General features: G+C 45.8%; 1 protein-coding gene across 1 annotated transcript; it reads left to right on the top strand.

Annotated features, from left to right (window-relative positions):
* The first annotated feature begins 256 nt into the window (after nt 1-256).
* LOC134586851 (fetuin-B-like) lies at nt 257-19,854 on the top strand. The gene is made up of 7 exons (XM_063442729.1): nt 257-562; nt 1,200-1,310; nt 8,084-8,171; nt 9,979-10,139; nt 11,525-11,632; nt 16,621-16,713; nt 19,207-19,854. The coding sequence occupies exons 1-7, from the start codon at nt 347-349 to the stop codon at nt 19,756-19,758; spliced, it is 1,329 nt and encodes a 442-aa protein (XP_063298799.1). The 5' UTR covers nt 257-346; the 3' UTR covers nt 19,759-19,854.
* The last annotated feature ends 293 nt before the right edge of the window (nt 19,855-20,147 follow it).

The following is a 20,147-nucleotide window of genomic DNA, read 5'->3' as shown; positions in this document are numbered from 1 at the left end:
AAAATCCAGTCTTTAGTGAATAACATTGAATGTGTAGCTAGCTGTCCAATGCCTAATATGCATAGACTGCTTTTACAAAACATACGGGCATATGGAATACAGACATAATTGACTTTTTAACTTTATCCTGATTTTGCAAGCTTTTGTTAGATATTCTGCTAATCATTGACTCTTCTTTGTTTGGTATTATTGGTAAATAGTTAAAAGGGGAGTCTGAATTTTGCAGAGTACCAATCTATATAAGTGAGAGATAACATTTTTTATTTTGCACACTTGCCTAAAACTGTATTGAGTCCGACTATTATACCCACTGAGACTCATTCTATGCACCCTTCTATTTAGAAGGATGACACTTGCAGTTTTAATATTAGTGAGCACACAGCTGCTCTTCTCCAGAGCAGTTCCCACACAGTCCCCCGAACCTCCGCTGGCCTCCATCCCTTGCAACGACCCAGGAGCAGAGGCTGCTGCAGATTTATCGCTGCGACAACTAAATGCAGACCGCAGAGAGGGATTTGTCTTAGGACTAAAACGCATTACCAATGCGCAGGAACAATTTCAGGTAAAAATTTGTTTCACTTGTGGAAATTAATGTTAACATAAATATAAAAATACATCTCTCAAAATATCAAATAGGTAATAGAAAACATGTTTTTTTGTATTGGTTTTATTTTTGTAAGTGAGCATGGAATTTGTCATTTGCTCATGCAAAATTATGAACTTTTAGATTATACCACTAATGTTCTTCTTCTTCAAGATGAACTGAAATATTCTTTTTTTTTTTAAATACATTTTTGTTACAGATTTTATGTATTGAATAGCATGTACTTCTACATTATTTTGAAAAAAAAAATCAAATCAAATCTGATCATCGATGCTGCTGTCTGTAAATCAATTCACATTTCCCTGTTTGACAGTCTCTCTTGCCATATGTCTACATTTTGGATCAACTAATGAGAGGAGGTTATGGACTTGTAGCAAACAAAGATTGTTAAATGTTATGAAAACCTGTTTGCAAATAAAAAGATATTAACAATGTAATTGTGTTTGATTTAACACTTACCTAATGCCAGACACTTACCGTACATGTGTTTCTATGAAGCACTTGGAAACAATGCTGAAAATAAATTGCTGTACTATGATTCAGTAGCACAGTAACTAGAACAAACATATAAACAATATTAAAATTTGTTTTGCAGGAAAAAGTTGGTTCTGTGTATTATCTGACGCTGGATGTGCTCGAAACACAATGCCATGTATTGAGCAGAGAAAACTGGAAGGACTGTCAGCCTAAACGGCCATATGAAGCTGTAAGTACATGTAGCTGGACAATTCTCTAGTCCGGTGGTTCCCAAACCAGTCTCTGTGGCCTATCAACAATCCAGGATTTATGTATTTCCCTTTTTTTTTATTTAAATGGAGATACTGACAAAGCCTGGACTGTTTGTGGACCATGAGGACCAGGGCCAGATTAAGAGCCCAGTGGGCCTGGTGCTGACAATTATGATGGGGCCTAATTACAGAATTTATCGACCAAAAACACTAAAACAGTCATACCTCTCAAGCGTCGTGTATCTGATGGAGTTGGTATTGGAGTGAAACTCAAAAGATGCAGCTATAAGAAAACACATACTCTATGCTAATCTCTCTCTAATTTATGCTTTCATCTTTCAAATAAATCCATACCCCCTAACAGCAGTGTCCAATGAAGCAGGAAGTCAATGAGCGGGGTAAAAGGGTGGGCCACTGACGCGAATCACATGACCAAAACTGCCAAAAGGGGCGAAAATGCCCAAAAAGGGGGCATGTCTGTCCAAAGAATTGGAAGGCCAGCCTGACATCAGTGTCCCTATGTATCACAGTGTTAGTGTCAGTGTCCCAATGTCACCCAGTTCCCTAGTCTCCCATTGTCTGTGTCCTCATTTCTCCCAGTGTCCCTATGTTTCAGTGTGTCCCGTGTCACTAGGATACTAGGAGACACTGAGAGACATGGGGACACAGTGAGACATGGGGATACAGAGACCGGGGGACACAGAGACCGGGGGACACAGAGAGACCGGGGGGCACTGAGAGACCAGGGGACACTGGGATACATGGGGGCACTTGTGGATACAGACATGGGGACACTGGGAGACATGGGGACACAGACATTTGGGGACACTTGGAGAAATGGGGTCACAGAGACATGGGGACACAAACATTTGGGGAAACTAAGACACTAGGGACACAGAGACATGGGAACACAGACACCGGGAGACTAGGGGACACAGGGAGACTAGGGAACACTGGGGACACTGGCTGGGAGACAGGCACTTGGGGACACTGGGAGACATGGGGACAGTTGGGACATAGACATGGGGACACAGGGAGACATGGGGAAACTGAGACACTAGGGACACTGGCTGGGAGGCATGGGGACACAGACACTTGGGGACACTGGGAGACTTGGGAACACTGAGAGACATGCAGACACCAGGAACACGGAGACGTGGGGACACTGATACACTAGGGACGCTGGCTGGGACACATAGGGACAGTGGGAGACATGGGGACACAGACACTAGGGACACTGGCTGGAAGACATGTGAACACTGTGAGGCATGGGGACACAGACATATGGGGACACTGTGAGACATGGGTACACAGACACTGGGAGACTAGGGGACACAGACACTGGGAGACTAGGGGACACTGGGAGCCATGGAGACACTGAGACACTGGCTGGGAGACATGGGGACACTGGGAGACATGGAGATACTGTGTCCCTAGTGTCTCCGTGTCCCAATGTGTCTCCCTATGTCTCATAGAGTCCCCATGTCTCATTGTCCCCTAGTGTCTCCATGTTTCCCAGTGTCCCCAAGTGTCTCAGTGTAATAACATCTCCCAGTGTCCCTTAGTGTCTTGGTGTCCCCATGTCTCCCTGCTGCATTTACCCCCATCCTTCACTTACCTGAGCTGTAGTCTGTCTCTGCAGGCTGGGAGTTGCTGTGTATACTCTCTGTGCTGTGTAACTGCTCCCCGGCGGATCAGTGAATAGAGAGAGGCAGGGAAATGCTGTAACTTCCTATCCCTGCCTCTCACACAGTGACCCCTACTGGCCGGTGCTGGTATTACAGAGTAATCTCTGTTTATACAGAGGAAAATATTTGCATTTGTATTGCCGGTACTACTGTCAAAACCGTCTCGGCAAGGCAGCCTCAAATATTGGCTGTGGATTAAAATACCAGTCAGTTGGCAAACCTAAGCGTAGTGTGTAAAAAAACAAAAAAAAACAAAAAAAACACTTTTTTTTTTTTTTAAATGGGCCTATTCCATGGGCCTGGGCCTGAAGCTGCAGCTCCATCAGCCCCTATGTCAGTGATGGCGAACCTATGGCACGCGTGCCACAGGTGGCACGCCGAGCCCTCTCTGTGGGCACGCGGCCACAGGTCCGCCATCACTGCAGAATAGGCGCCTGCCTGCCCGAAACGGCAGGCGCCTATTCTGCTTCCGGGTCGGGAGGCAGGGGGAGGGATCTGTGTAGCAGCTCCCCTGTACTCCCGCGCGATGCTGTTTGGAGCGTTGCCGAGCGTTACCACGGCAACGCTCCACACAGCATCGCGCGGGAGGACAGGGGGAGCTGCTACACAGATCCCTCCCCCTGCAGTACTTACCACCACCGGACCACCAGGGATGGCTGTGTCCCCCCCCCCCTCACACTTCATTGAAGGTAAGAAGGAGGGGGGTGGGATACTAACACACCACCCCTACCCCCCCAGAAGTACCCTTACCCCCCCCCAGCACCACCCCTACCCACCACAGCACCCTACCCACCACAGCACCACCCCTACCCCCCCAGAAGTACCCTTACCCCCCCTGCAGCACCACCCCTACCCCCCACAGCACCACCCCACCGCCCCAGCAGCACCCTACCCCCCCAGCACCCTCCCTACCCACCACAGCACCACCCCTACCCCCCACAGCACCCTACCCCCCACAGCACCCTACCCCCCACAGCACCCTACCCACCACAGCACCCTACCCCCCAGCACCCTACCCACCACAGCACCACCCCTACCCCCCACAGCACCACCCTACCCCCCCAGCACCACCCCTACCCCCCACAGCAGCACCCTACCCCCCCAGCACCCTACCCACCCCAGCACCACCCCTACCCCCCCCAGCACCACCCTACCCCCAGCAGCACCCTACCCCCAGCACCACCCCTACCCACCACAGCACCCTACCCCCCCAGCACCACCCCTACCCACCACAGCACCCAGCACCACCCTACCCCCCAGCACCACCCCACCCCCCCAGCAGCACCGTACCCCCCCAGCACCACCCCACCCCCCAGGAGCACCCTACCCCCCCAGCACCACCCCACCCCCCTAGCAGCACCCCACCCCCCCAGCACCACCCCTACCCACCACAGCACCACCCCTACCCCCCACAGCACCACCCCTACCCCCCACAGCACCACCCTACCCCCCCAGCACCACCCCTACCCCCCACAGCAGCACCCTACCCCCCAGCACCCTACCCACCCCAGCACCACCCCTACCCCCCCAGCACCACCCCTACCCCCCCAGCACTACCCTACCCCCCAGCACCACCCCTACCCCCCCAGCACCACCCCTACCCCCCCAGCACCACCCTACCCCCCCAGCACCACCCCTACCCACCACAGCACCCTATCCCCCCAGCACCACCCCTACCCACCACAGCACCCAGCACCACCCCACCCCCCCCAGCACCACCCCACCCCCCCAGCACCACCCCACCCCCCCAGCACCACCCCACCCCCCCAGCACCCCCCCACCCCCCCAGCACCCCCCCACCCCCCCAGCAGCACCCTACCCCCCCAGCACCACCCCACCCACCACAGCACCACCCCTACCCACCACAGCACCACCCCTACCCACCACAGCACCACCCCACCCCCCCAGCACCACCCCACCCCCCCAGCACCACCCCTACCCACCACAGCACCACCCCTACCCACCACAGCACCCTACCCCCCAGCACCCTACCCACCACAGCACCACCCCTACCCCCCACAGCACCACCCTACCCCCCCAGCACCACCCCTACCCCCACAGCAGCACCCTACCCCCCCAGCACCCTACCCACCCCAGCACCACCCCTACCCCCCCAGCACCACCCCTACCCCCCCAGCACCACCCCTACCCCCCACAGCAGCACCCCTACCCCCCCCCAGCACCACCCCTACCCCCCACAGCAGCACCCTACCCCCCCAGCACCCTACCCACCCCAGCACCACCCCTACCCCCCCAGCACCACCCCTACCCCCCCAGCACCACCCCTACCCCCCCCCAGCACCACCCCTACCCCCCCAGCACCACCCTACCCCCCAGCAGCACCCTACCCCCCAGCACCACCCCTACCCACCACAGCACCCAGCACCACCCCACCCCCCCCAGCACCACCCCACCCCCCCAGCAGCACCCTACCCCCCCAGCACCACCCCACCCCCCAGCACCACCCCACCCCCCTAGCAGCACCCCACCCCCCCAGCACCACCCCTACCCACCACAGCACCACCCCTACCCACCACAGCACCACCCCTACCCACCACAGCAACACCCCACCCCCCAGCAGCACCGTACCCCCCCAGCAGCACCGTACCCCCCCAGCAGCACCCCACCCCCCCAGCAGCACCGTACCCCCCAGCACCCCCCCCAGCAGCACCCCACCCCCCCAGCACCCCCCCAGCACCACCCCTACCCACCACAGCAACACCCCACCCCCCCAGCAGCACCCCTACCCACCACAGCACCACCCCACCCCACCCCCCAGCAGCACCCCTACCCCCAGAAGTACCCCTACCCCCCCAGCAGTACCCCATCTCCCCCACACAGTACCCCTTACCCCCCCACAGCACAGCACCCCTCTCACACACATACAGCACCCCTCTCACACACATACAGCACCCCTCTCACACACATACAGCACCCATCCCACACACACACAGCACCCCCCAAACACACACACAGCACCCCCCCAAACACACACACAGCACCCCCCCAAACACACACACAGCACCCCCCAAACACACACAGCACCCCCCCAAACACACCTCACCCCCCCAAACACACAGCACCCCCCAAACACCCAGCACTCCCCCCCCAAACACCCAGCACTCCCCCCACACACAGCACACCCCCACACACAGCACACCCCCACACACAGCACCCCCCCACACACAGCACCCCCCCCCCCCACACAGCACCCCCCCCCCACACACAGCACCCCCCACACACACACACCACCCCCCCCACTCACACACAGCACCCCCCCCACACACACACAGCACCCCCCCCACACACACACAGCACCCCCCCCACACACACACACAGCACCCCCCCCACACACACAGCACCCCGCACACACAGCACCCCCCCCCACACACACACACACACAGCACCCCTCATACACACACACAGCACCCCTCATTTACACATACAACACGCACCCTCCCCCACACACACGCACCCCCCCCCCCCCACACACACACACGCAATTTAAGGAAAAAAAAGTTGGCATGTATTGCGGTTTGGGCACTCGGGCTCAAAAAGGTTCGCCATCACTGCCCTATGTTAATCCGGCCCTGATGAGGACTGGTTTGGGAACCACTGCTCTAGTATATGTTTCAATGTCTTCAAAAGGAATGCTAATTGTATGCATGTATACATAAGTAGCAATTGATCTGATCAAATAGATCTACGTATTCACTTTAACCTACCATTTTCTGCATGGTTTTAGATGCTTAGTTTAAACCTTCTGGTAAAATACATGCTGTATACTGAAAACTGCATGACTGTTTTGCTAGATTTAAAGGGATACTATAGGCAATATAACAACTTCAGCTTAATGAAGCCATTTTAGTGTATAAATCATGACCCCCGCAGTCTCACTACTCAATTCTCTGCAATTCAGAAGTTAAATCAGTTCTGTTTATACATCCCTAGGCACACCTTCCCTGGCTGTGACTCACACAGCCTGCATGAAACAAATGATTTAAATTTCAATCAGATTTTAATGTGCTGTAGAAGTTGTTCTCTCCTTCAATGTTAATCGAACTTAATTGAATCACACATAGTAGGCTCCTGCATACTGTAGCAGGTTATTAACAGAGCTGAAGATAATAAATTCTAAATTAAATACAATGTGCAATAAAGGAATTTTAAACATTAGATCTTTCTTTATAGGAAGTGTTTAGAAAGGCTGTGAAAGTCATATGCAGGGGGATGTGGCTAAGGCTGCAAAAACAAAGTAATTTAACTTCTAAATGGCAAAGAATTGAGCAGTGAGATGATGCCTGTGGATGATTTATACACCAAAACTGCTTCATTAAGCTAAATATGTTTTGTTGCCTTTAGTGTCCCTTTAAACAGCATAATGAGCTGAGGGTGGATTTTTAGACAAAAGGAATAATAGCAAATCAAATAGTATAATATAAAAAGAGAAACAACCTGCACTATATGATTAGGTTTATGCATATTAGAAGAGCATATCAACCAATGCCTTGAGTCGGTAAACAAAGGTCAGGTTGTGAGATTGCAAGGACTCAATGTATGGAGGTCAGTGTAAAGACTATTTCTTACATACCAGTCCCAAGCAGTGTGAGTCAGCTCCCACAGTCGGCTCATCCAGCCACTGAAATAACCCAAACCCAGTCGCTAAAAAAGTCCCATCTGGCCTGAGAATGAGCTCCATTTTAAGGGTCTACTAGGGTGGGAACAATGTCTAGGGAATGATCCTATTGTGGCTATGTAAGAGGCAATTGATGAATTATATACAGGAAGAGTGTTCATTCACTAAACAGCTAAATTATGATTTGTTTCCCATAATTGATAACCAGCATTTTATGAATTCTGTTTTCTGTAAAGCATAATTAACAATTTAGGCAATACATTCCATGCATGCAATTTGCAGATTCAAGTAATATATAGGAATATTATAGGAAATATAATAGGAAAGTCATATAGACAGCTCAAGTAATGGATATATAAAAATGTGTTACCTCTTTAAAACATTTTTCATATTTACAATTTAAGCAATTATTTATTTTGTCTTTAAGGTTCATGGGGAATGCAAGGTGATATTTCACATTAATAAACCGTTTCGAATTGTACACCTCTACAGCTATGATTGTACTTTGAAACCAGGTATGTAATTAACTAATACTAGCATGTAATCTTCAAAAGCTAATAGAAATTTGCCTAGAATTACTGTGTATAAGGCATTTGTATCTCAAAACATATAAGGTTATTTACTAAAGGGAGATTTCAAACTGAATAAAATTTAAGGCCAGAGTAGCTGAACTTAAAGCATAGCTAAGTTAGAGATTTTTTTTTTTTACAATTTAAAGGGACACTATAGACACCCAGACCACTTCAGCTCATTGAAGAGGTCTGGGTGCAATGTCCTGCCCCACTTAGTCCTGCAATGTAAAACATAACGGGAGCTTACCGGACTCTTGGTGGCCTAACTGACGCCTGATGCCCTCATGCCTCAGTGGTTTCCTATGGGGAGGGCCATAATGCGCTCACAGCATTCGCCACGCATGTGCATTAGGTCATTGCGTCAGATGATGTTGGATGAGGCGGAGCATCAACCCAGCACCTAGGGAGGTTGGCGCTGGAACCAGGTAAGTAAAAAAAGTTCTTATTTTAACCCTTAATGTACAGCAAGGGGGGCAGCGAGGGAGTGGTGGACCAGAGTACAACTTTGTATTCCAAAACTATAGGATCTCTTTAACTATTTTGACCTTAAATTTTAAAGTTACTTTGAATTCTTGCTTTATTTAACCCCTTAAGGACACATGACATGTGTGACATGTCATGATTACCTTTTATTCCAGAAGTTTGGTCCTTAAGGGGTTAATAACCAATATAATAGTATACACTTTCATGTAAGTTAAAGATAAAGCAATGTGAACAGGTTTATTCGACTGTATTAGAGGTTGAGCTTCCAGTACAATGGCTTCTAATAGACTTGTGATTTGGTTTCAAATTGCAATTTGTCAAAATTTTGGGCAAATAGAGGTTCTTTAGAATTCCTTGACTCTGTATGCCCATATGGCCGCATAACAATATGACAAAACAACCGAAACCAACAAAGGACGGACAGTTTTGTGTGCTATGCGATTCGGAAATCCGGCCATGGTGCCCCCAAAAAAGAGATAATTGTTAGGGAACAGCCACTAAATGTTGATTTTATTTATTTATTTATTTTTAATCTATAATGGGGGAGGGAGGAGGTATAAGTAGTAAGGCCCAATAGGATATTCTAAATTGAAAAAATAAATCATAGGGTTGGCGTACACCTTTAAGTACTAAGTAATTCCAGTGCAACCTGTCTCATTCAGACATGTGCCTTAGATCATAAGGGAGCACTGACAGATATGTGTAAATGCAAGTACAGAGTTTAACTCCTCCAGGATTGTAAGCATTTACATAATGCAAAGCATGGCAGACTATTTTTGCATTCTGCAAGGAGGCCCTCAAGTATTAAGGGAGATCATGACATATCTATGTAAATACAATTTAATTCCCTCAATGTTTGTACACATCCAAAATGATGGTAGCGTGTATAATGTCACACTTCATGCCACTATGCAGCAAATGACACCTAGCTATTATACCATTTGACTGGACATTTTGTCAAGGTTACTTATTCATGAAAGTGAGAATTACTGGAAACTGAAACCGAATTCAAAGTGAATTTTAAAACGTGGGCCAAAGTAGCCAAATAAGAGAAAAGTCAATACTGTTTTCAGTTTAGCTATTTTGGCCTTAGATTTGAAATTTACTTTGAATTCACTTTAAATACCTGCAAATTCTCATTTTAGTGAATAACCCTGCAAAAGACGACTCATTAATACAATTTTTGTGCTGTGTTAGAAGGTGTGGGACTCACTTTTGTGCCATGCAACACGTTTTTGTAACTTGTTTTCTTTGTACACAAATACAGTTACGCCACCTTTCAGCGGCTGTCCTGGGTGTCCTATTGCCAGACCTTTGAATGACACAAAATTTCAGGATATTGCAAAGCTTGGCCTAGAACATTTCAACAATAACAGCAGCAGTGTTAAGTATTTTATACTGGAAAAAATCACAAAGGGGGCAGTACAGGTAAGAAAAGCTTGTTTTTCTAAACAAATGCTGCCTAGGTCTTTATTTTAATTTAAAAAATAATAATAAAATATATATATATATATATATATATATATATATATTATTTTTTCTAGATAGTTGCACAGAGAATGTGATTATAAAAGCTACAATGACGTATAAACATGGCCTTAATTAGGCTGAACATTCCAGGTCTATAAATGTAGCTCAAACACCTCTGCCACCACCATCGACCAGAAATTCTAATAGGATTCCTATAGACTGAGCTTCTCTATTTTCATAAATGCCATAACCCATTAAAACAGACTTTTCTAAAGTTTCAGTATTTAAAAGAACACTAATAGTGGTCTTGGTGCAGTGTCTCTGTCCCCCTTAGTCCTGTAATGATCAGACAGCCGCTAGAGGCACTTACTGGTGGTTAAGTGTCTTTTGGTCGCCTAACTAATGCTGGATGTCCTCATGAATGAGGTCATCCAGTGTCAGTAATATCCCCATAGGAAAGCATTGTAGCAATACTTTCCTATGGGGAATGCACTTAGATGCTATCCAGTCATTAGAAAGGGGATGGGGCCTGTGAAATTATACAGGCTCAAATTAATTAACTAAGACAGGTAGACATGCTATTGTCCACCCCTCCCCGCAACACCCAATAAAAAAATAAATGACCCTACCTACCCCGTCACCCTATCACAGTAAGGGAGGAAATACAACTGTAAAGTAAAAGTTATACATACCTATCAGAAGTCTTCTTTTTTTTTCAAATTCTTATCTTTATGTCCCCAAAAGGCCAAATAAAGCTGTCTTTATATATATATTTTTTTTTTAAAAAAGGACAGTGTGAACGTGGAAGAAAACAGGGAAAATATAGTACTGCAATGCTCTATGGTGTATGTCTATAATTTCTAAAGGGAATATGAAAGTAGTCCATTTTCCAAAGGGAAATAATGTCAGACGTGTCAGCTTTTTGTTATTATGGTGTTTATTAGTGTGTTTTTTTTTTAGCTTTGTCATGCAATCAATACAAATAAACTATAACTGTAACCTCAAAGAATAAGAAAATAAAACACAAAGTGCAAGAGGTACCTAAAGTAGTTTTCTCTTTTACAGCTGGCAATACATTTTTTTTTTTTTAATTATAATAATTATCTTGTGGGGCACTGCAGTAAGTACCCCTGTGGATGAGCCACCACTGCTCTTGCACTGGTGATGGTTTAATTATTTATCCCCAGATGTCATACCTTAAATCAAGTAGCAGGTGTACATTGTAATATTAGAGAGGTCTGGCAAAGCCACCTGGGTTGGTAACTTTTTTTTTTTCTGTTTGTGTGTATATATGCAAAAATAAAGTTTTTAATTCAATAATCTTTTGGTTTTGATTTTGAAAGGTGGTTGCAGGATTAGCCTACCATGTGGAATTTACAATTAAGGAGTCTTCCTGTAATAAAACATCTGGAGACCTTACTGTCTGCCCACCTGTGAGCTGCAAAATAGCAGTAAGTGTAAAATGTTTGTTTCTTTGTTCCAATAAGCAGGTATATGCGCTTTTCAAGTTAATATTATAATGGCATACTGTTGGGAGGGGGTTCACATATGAATTTACAGCACGGTTTGTATCTGTGCAGAAATAGAATGTTTAAGTCTAATGATTTCTGTGTATGATTCAATTTCAGGCCTCCCAACCATCCAGATTTTATAGCCCCATGCGAAAGCCTTACAGTGCTTACTTATTTCTATATTTAATCGATATTCGTGAGGTGTGAAAAATAAAATTAAATGTAAAAATTAATTCCACTTTATCTTGCATCTTGGAACCTCCATCTTAACTCCTTCATTACAAGCACTGTCCTTTACACCTAGCTGTCAGGACAGAGAGGAGGAGGAATAAACAACATATCTGCCAATTCCATATTTGCAATATGTGCCAGAACTATAATTTAATTTCTAAATCTTTAATATAAATTTAAAAGAAAAGGCAACATCAAAGTTCTAAGTGAATTTCACATTTAAAGGGACAGTGTAGTCACCAGAACAACTACAGCTTATTGTAGTTGTTCTGGTGTCTATAACCTGTAAATGCAGGCCTTTTGCTTTAACTCCTTAAGGACCAAACTTCTGAAATAAAAGGGAATTATGACTTGTCATGTGTCCTTAAAGGGTTAAACACTGCCTTTTCACAAAAAAGGCAGTGTTTACATTACAGCCGCAGAACACCTCTAGTGGCCACTACTCAGGTGACCTCTAGAGGTTAGGGATGTGCATGGGCAAAAAATTTGTTTCAGTTAGGCACTTCCGAAATTCGGGACTTCGGCAATTTGGGACTCCGGTAATTCGCACCTTGGTTCAGTTTGGGACTTCGGGACTTCGGGACTTCGGTAATTCCTTAACCCTAACCCCTAACCCCTAACCCTACCAATAACCCTTAACCCCTAACCCTAACAGCCAAAACCACTTACACATCTAGGGTTAGGGGAAGGGTTAAGGTTAGGGGTAGGGGTAGGGTTAGATTCCTGTCATCATTCCCGTAATTTTCCATCCCTTTTTTGTTTTGCCACTTTTCAGAAATCTGAAGCACTTCGACATTCCAAAGCATCCGAACTGCCAAAATTCAGAGCTAACCTATTTGCACATGTCTACTAGAGGTGCTTCCTAAGTCAGTGCAGTGGCGGAGCCAGAAGCTAATCCCGGGAGGGGCACTGGCAGATCATTTTAAGACAATCCAGGCACAATAACCACTACAGCTCTCTGTAGTGGTCTTGGTGCCAGAAGTTGCTGTGGCCCCCTCCCAGAGTAAGTAGTCAAACTGTTTAAAAAAATGTTTGATAACTTACCCAGCGTCTACCGGGATAGGGTCTGTAGTGTGTGTGTATGTGTGTGAGGGGTGCAGTGTGTGAGGGTCGCAGTATGTGTATGGAGGGGTAGTGCGCGTGTGAGAGGGGTGCAATGTATGTATGGAGTAGCAATTTGTATATTGGGAGCAGTGTGTTTGTGTGTAAAGGGTGCAGTGTGTGTATTGGGAGCAGTGTGTTTGTGTGTGAGTGGCGCAGTGTGTTTTTGTGTGAGGGGTGCTGTGTGTGTATGGGGGGCAGTGTGTGTATTGAGGCTATGTATTTAAGGGGGGGCAGTTTGTGTATTAGGGGCTATGTGTGTAAGGGGGGGGGGCTGTGTGTATTTGGGGGCTATGTGTGTTTATGGGTGGCAGTGTGTGAATGGGGGGCAGTGTGTGTAAGGGGGGCTGTGTATGTAAGGGGGGCTGTGTATGTAAGGGGGGCTGTGTGTAAGGGGGGCTCTGTGTAAGGGGAGGCAGTGTGTGTAAGGGGGGGCTGTGTGTGTAAGGGGGACTGTGTGTGTGTAAGGGGGGCAGTGTGTGTGTAAGGGGGGGCAGTGTGTAAGGGGGGCAGTGTGTAAGGGGGGCAGTGTGTAAGGGGGCTGTGTGTGTAAGGGGGGCTGTGTGTGTGTGTAAGGGGGGCTGTGTGTGTTGGGGGGGCTGTATATTTGTGTGTGGTGCTGTGTGTAGGGGGTTATAGTTTGTGTGAGGGTTTAGGGGGGGCAGATTAAAGATACTTTTTTTATTATTAAATAATAACGAAATAAATATAGATAATGTCCCCCCCTCTCTTCTTACCTTTGTTGAGGGAGGGGGAGACATTGCTTTCTTTCCAGTCCCTGGCGGTTTTAGTGGGGGAGTGAACTCTAACCTGCAACTCAGGCTAGAGTTCACTCTCGCAAGAACAGAGCGTTGCCATGGTAACCGCAGCAACGCTCCGTGCTTGCGAGAGGAGAACCCTGGCGGAGCTGCAGGTAAGAGCTTCCCCGGGTTCTCTCTCCTGCCGGCTGCCAGCAATGTGCCTGTGGGTAGAGGAGGAAGATCACTGATCTCCGCTCCGTGAAGGCAAACAGCAGGGCTGGCGCTTGGATAGCACCAGCCCTGTATGGGCTGGCAGAGGAGAGCCTCGGCATCACTATTTTCTTGCCCCCATTCGCCCCCGATCCGCCAATGAGTCAGTGCTGCACAATGAGCAACACTGACGTTCAGCGTCTCCACGCCCTGCATGGAGATGCTGAACTTTCCCCATAGAGATGCATTGATTCAATGCATCTTTATGAGGAGATGCAGATTGACCAGGGTGGTGTTTGGCTCTGCCCACCCTCCCCACCTCCTTGGCTGAGATCATCAGAATTGACAATCTCCACCAAGCCACTATTTTCCTATGGGAAAGCAGTGTGATTGGCTGAGATAATAAATTCTAATGATGTCAGCCAAGGAAGTGGATCAGGGATGGAGCCAGTGGTGGTGGACACATGCGGTGCTGGAAATAATTTGTGTTTTTACTATATTTAAGTGGGCAAGGGACCTAAAAAGTGTTTTTAACACTACAGGGTTAGGAATACATATTTGTGTTCCTGGCCCTATAGTGTTCCTTTAAGTCAAACATGGACAAATTCATAGGTGACATATGGACAAAAGCATAGGTGACTTTGTGATTGTTTCCAGTTCTCTCTTGGTCTACAACTTTAAATTCACTTTGAAATGGCTTTCAAATCCCAACAATTCTCACTTTAGAGTAATAACCATTTAAGTAGTTAATTTCCAGAGAAGTGACAATTGCCTTTAATCCAAAACTGATAACTAGCCATACAGTACAACCTGAGCTCTGAAAACATCTTTGTGACGAAAGCACCTTCGTCACTGGGTTTTGGAGAGGCCTGTTTGCCAGCCTCTTGCCCTGTGACTATGGTCTTTTGGTGAACTTTGGGGATAAAACCCTGTTCTTGCCTTTTCCCTTCTATGGTGCAGTATATGAAGCTTACCGAATGGATTAGGCTTATGGTGTTTGTTTACCAAACAAACTGTTGAACAGCCGGACCACCTGCAAGTGGAGTGTGCAGTCTGTTAACTTCCCAGAAGCTGTGGTTAACCGCAGCTTAATTGACGAATGGCTGGGTGGTCGCCGTTCGTTTAGTCGAACACGTGGCGGTGGCCATCTTGTTTAGTTGAACGCGTCCAGCTGTGTTTTGTCGTAGAGCAAATGGAACTAAAATCAGACACTCAACGGCACGAACTTCCACCTCCAGTTAGGTTCAACTGGAATGGCATGAACGGAGTGCTGTTCGGTAGAAGTAATCTACTGAACCGGATACACTCACTGACTCTGTGCACGATTGGCTCCGTTCGACTATTTGAACGTTACTTCAACTGTTGAAATAGACCGGCCGCACAGCGTAATTCTCTGGAACTATTTTGGGCATGAAGCCATGAGTGCAGTCGGTCAAAAAGAGACTTCCATGAAACATTTGAACCCCTACTCTGATCTTTTTGGATATGTTGTTCGCCCAGATGAGGGCTATCTGGGGTTATTTTATGTTTTAGGGTAATTTCTGAACTTTGTGAAAATTTGTTTTTTCTGCCTGGAGATAATTGAGTTACTTACAGTACTTTACTCAATTATCTCCCAAGCAGAGGGGAGAGATTGTGTGCTGTACATGGGAGTGTCACAAACTGTATTTTTGTTCTGGTTTGTGTTCCTGTGTCCCATCAGGTCCAGGGGGTGTTCCTCTTGTCAAAAGAATTGTATAAAAGACAACCTGAACCATAAAGCTCAGATCATCTGCACCTTCATGAAGTTTCGGCTCATGTTTGGGGGATTGGAGAACTACATACACTCTGGGGATTGCTATATCACAATAGTCCCCTGGGTATAATCACTAGCTCTTCTAAGAGCTGTTCCTGCTATGCTCTCTGGACTAGGGGAGGTCTACCCACTGGAAGTTGGATCCTGGTCTTGGGTCCAGGGTGGGTGGAGGACAGCGAGACCCCAAGCAAGCTGCGGCGGTTCGTGGGGTTTACGGTGCTTATGGTACTCGCAAGTACTAGGAAGCAGCGATTGATGGAGGTACCCGTTCGGGTTGCAAGGCAGTCCGTCACAATCTTAAACAGGTCAACAAAGAAAATCATTCTCTATTAAGATCTACAAAAGAAATTATAGAATTGCATAATGGCACAGTTACTGGCATAGGCAAAGATAAGCCGTCGTCAAGAATATAGTTTTCCTATTATGTCTAAACCTTTGATCTGGACATCTATGGCTTGCCAAACCCATCTAGCCTCTCTTACTTCTCTAAAATATTTAAGATCTGATTTTTTTTCCCCTTTTCTTTCCTAACCACTTATTCCAATAAATGTCTTGTTCATTTCTATTCTCTTTGCCCTACTTTTCTGTTCTAGGATCTTGTCCCTCCACAATCCTACCATCCTCCACTCCCTAATTTCTCCCATGTTCAGAGATCCCCAAATCAGTCTTTTCAAGAAACGTATTATATGAATTACTTACCCTGAATCTAAAAATATGTATAATCACATTATCTGTTGGTAAACGTTTTTTATACTTATATTATATTATTAGTTCTGGGTATGCTGTCAGTTTCTTAATATTGATGCTATTGCCAATACTGATTTCACATTACTTCCCCCAACCCCATCTAGGAAACCGGCTACTGCAAAAGCCGTGGCATAGCACACTGGAGCGCACCAAACAACCCAAGTGTGACAATCACCTGCAACCTTTTTAAGGCAGAGGTATGGAAAAAAATATAATTAATTTAATTTAATTGTTTTTAGTATAAATTTATTTAGAATTAGACATTTGTGTGAATAACTTGTCTTCAATATTCTTGTATTCAACACACACTATGCAGCTAGCATAATTTGTTTCCCTTTGTATTCGCAGTCTGACCTTGCACTTGCATGCACCTTCTGCCGGTTGCAGACCTAGTATATGGCTTACGTGAGCACTGGGCAGTTCAGAGTGTTGCTGCAAGTTACCATGGCAACATTTTGATACTATCACTCTGGAGCTTGTGGAAGACATACTAGGTATGCATCCAGCATAGAGGCTCTACACACTGGACCATCAGGGATGGTCATGCAATACCAGTCAATGCAACCTGCAGTTTAGGTTTTGGCTCTGCTGGCAATACCAGTCAATTGAACTCGCAAATCTAGGTTTTGTGCACTGTGTATTAAGTGAAAAGCCTATAGAATGTAAGCTCGATCGAGCAGGGTCCTCTTCAACCTATTGTTCCTGTAAGTTTATTTGTAATTGTCCTATTTATAGTTAAATCCCCTTCTTAATATTGTAAAGCGCTATGGAATCTGTTGGCGCTATATAAATTGCAATAATAATAATAATAAAAAGGTGAGCGAACAGAGGGGTGAGGTGTGTGGTCAGGAGCTGTGAAGATTTTTGTTTTATTTTAAATGTAGTACACCAGGATTATATATTGTACCCTCTAGACCAGGGGTCCCCAACCCTCGGGCCACGGATCGGTGCCGGTCCGCAAGAACTTATTGCCGGTTCCCAAAAGCTTTCACCCAACTTTACCATCGGGTGAAAAGTTTTGCGGATTGGCAAATTGCCGCAAAATATTTCCCCGGTGCTATGATCTTACGATCTTACGATCTTATGATCATAGCACTGGGAAATGTGCCTCCCTCTCCCCTGCCGGCTCTGCAGGACCGGAAGGGAGATCAGAGATCTCGCTCTCCGGCCTGATCGCAGTGTACTGCTGGCAGCCGGCAGGGGAGGGAAGGAGAGAGGACCCGGGGGAGCTCTTACCTGCAGCTCCACCGGGATCTTCTCTCGCGTGCTCGGAGCATTGCTGCGGTTACCAAGGCAATGCTCTGAATCTCGCAAGAGTGAACTCTAGCAGCTCCTGAGGCTACTAGAGTTCACTCTCACCACTGGGACAACCAGGGACTGCAAGGTATGCCCCCTCCAAGACAGAGGTAAGCAGGGAGGGGGAATATCAAAATAACTTTTTTTTTAATTAAAAATATATATATATATTTACTAATCCACCCTCCATCCCCACAGACCCACAATCATTCTCCCTTATATACACACACTGCCCCCAATACACACACACACACACTGCCCCCATACACACAAACTGCTCCCTATACACACACACTGCCTTCCATACACACACACTGCCTTCCATACACACACACTGCCTTCCATACACACACACACACTGCATCTCTCACACATACCATTGGGTTTTATTTCTGGCTGATGCCGGTCCGCAAAATATTTCTCCTCTTTTCACCGGTGCTTAAAGGTTGGAGAACACTGCTCAAGACTACCCATATTTAGCACCCTCAGAGTTCTTTTATTTCGTTTGGATGTTATATTAAGAATGTCCCCTCAAAATGGTTACCCTTTTCCAGCCCCTGTCATTCAAAGGGTAAACAAGAGACCTTTAAACTCATCCTAACAAAAGAGAGTGCTAATTAAAGTATCTGCTGACTACAGCTATACATACATTTTAAGAGTCACTGTAACCCTTTTGAGAGAAAGGAATTGTATATAATAAGTAAAGGAATAGCTGGAAATTTTCCGTTCATCCTTACACACATTCGTTCCACCACGCACACATTTTGCTGCCATTCTTCTTCTGTTGATAAGATCGTTTACTTGTTTTTTTTAAAATGTTTTATTCATTCAATATTCACTCAATACATATGTATTTTATTTTTATGTTTGTCATGGTCTCATTTATCCTACAATAGTTGTGTAGTACCCTTCGGGTCTTCGGACAATGAATTATTTTAAAGGATAATTAAAGGTTATCAGCTATAATAATTAACTAAAACCGTTTCTAAAATAAACTTGCAATGGGATCTCTGTCTCCTAAATGCTATAAGCAGCGAATGACAAGGTTGAGACATATTTAAGTAACATCCATCATACCTGAAGGGATCCATAGTGGCCTGTATTGAAGGGTCTGAAAACAGATATAAAAGTCCGGTATTATCTCTTTTCCCTCCTCTGCATGAGAAGAATATTGCTAAAGTAGTTGGTTACTTAATTCATAAGAGCATTAGCTTTTTCAGTATAGTCACCAAAGAGTTGCAATGCTTTATGTGATCTGTAGACTTATATTTATGCTAGAAGAAGTTTCAAGTAGCCACAATTTTAAAAAGATAAAATGTGGTTGTTTGCACTTCATAATCAGCAAGAGCAACCTGAAAGACACATATAAATAATATATAATGGCTATTTTACAGGATACTGTTGGTGAAGAGCAAACTCATCAGAATCACACTGATCAACATCAACATGGAAAGAAAGGTGAAAAACATGATGGACACACTCATCATGAACACAATCACAAGCATGGCCACAAACATGACCACAAGAATGGACATAAACATCATCATGATGGCCACAAGGATGGACATAAGCATGATCATGAGAGCAGCGAAAGCCATGAACATGACCACCAGCATCAGCATCAGCACCACGAATGCCATCACAAAGGTAGAACAATAGGCAAAATTACATATTTACCCTCTGGAGAAGACTCCACAGCCATTCCAGTAACTGAAGGAAAAGAAGGCACGAAACCTTTAAATGATGCTAAGCCCAGCCTACCAGATGGACAAACACAACCTAGCATAGCTCGCCCAGGACTTATTCACCTACCCAAGCCATATATTCGCCCTTTCCCTAAAAACCCCTCCACATCAGACCAATGCCCAGGGAAAGACAAATACAATGAACCACTTGTAAATCCAGTACCTGCTATTCCAGAAGTCCCAGCACCAATTCCTAAGTAATTACTTTACAACCATTACTCTTTTTCAAATGCTTTGATTTTCAGCTGAGACGATTTAGAATTTGTAATATCAAAGTAAAATATAACTGAAACACAATCTTAACATCTCTCTCTACCAAAATTGTCTATACAAGTTTATTTTTATTTTTACATTTAATATGCAACAAACAAATATGTTTTGACATGAAATAAATCATATTCCCCAGCAAAGTTTTATTCTGTGCCTATGAATATCTGAAAAGAAACTGGGAGTATTGTGTCCATATCTTCCCTCTTCCCATTTAGTTAGCAAGTTTGAAACTGAGAGGGGCGGGGGCGGGGGGGGGGGGGGGGGGGGGAATGGGGGTGGCACAATAACACGGATTATTTGTAAGGTGTTACTGCAACCAC

This window comes from Pelobates fuscus, chromosome 2, assembly GCF_036172605.1.
Source record: "Pelobates fuscus isolate aPelFus1 chromosome 2, aPelFus1.pri, whole genome shotgun sequence".
Lineage (NCBI taxonomy): Eukaryota > Metazoa > Chordata > Amphibia > Anura > Pelobatidae > Pelobates > Pelobates fuscus.
This window is presented reverse-complemented; position numbering and strand designations above follow the sequence as displayed.

Bases quoted from the DNA above. Each gene is read 5' to 3' on its own strand.
- LOC134586851 (XM_063442729.1), top strand. From the start codon at position 347: ATGACACTTGCAGTTTTAATATTAGTGAGCACACAGCTGCTCTTCTCC. The intron at 1,311-8,083 runs GTAAGTACATGT...TTTGTCTTTAAG, and splicing joins CTAAACGGCCATATGAAGCT to GTTCATGGGGAATGCAAGGT. The intron at 11,633-16,620 runs GTAAGTGTAAAA...AACCCCATCTAG, and splicing joins CTGTGAGCTGCAAAATAGCA to GAAACCGGCTACTGCAAAAG.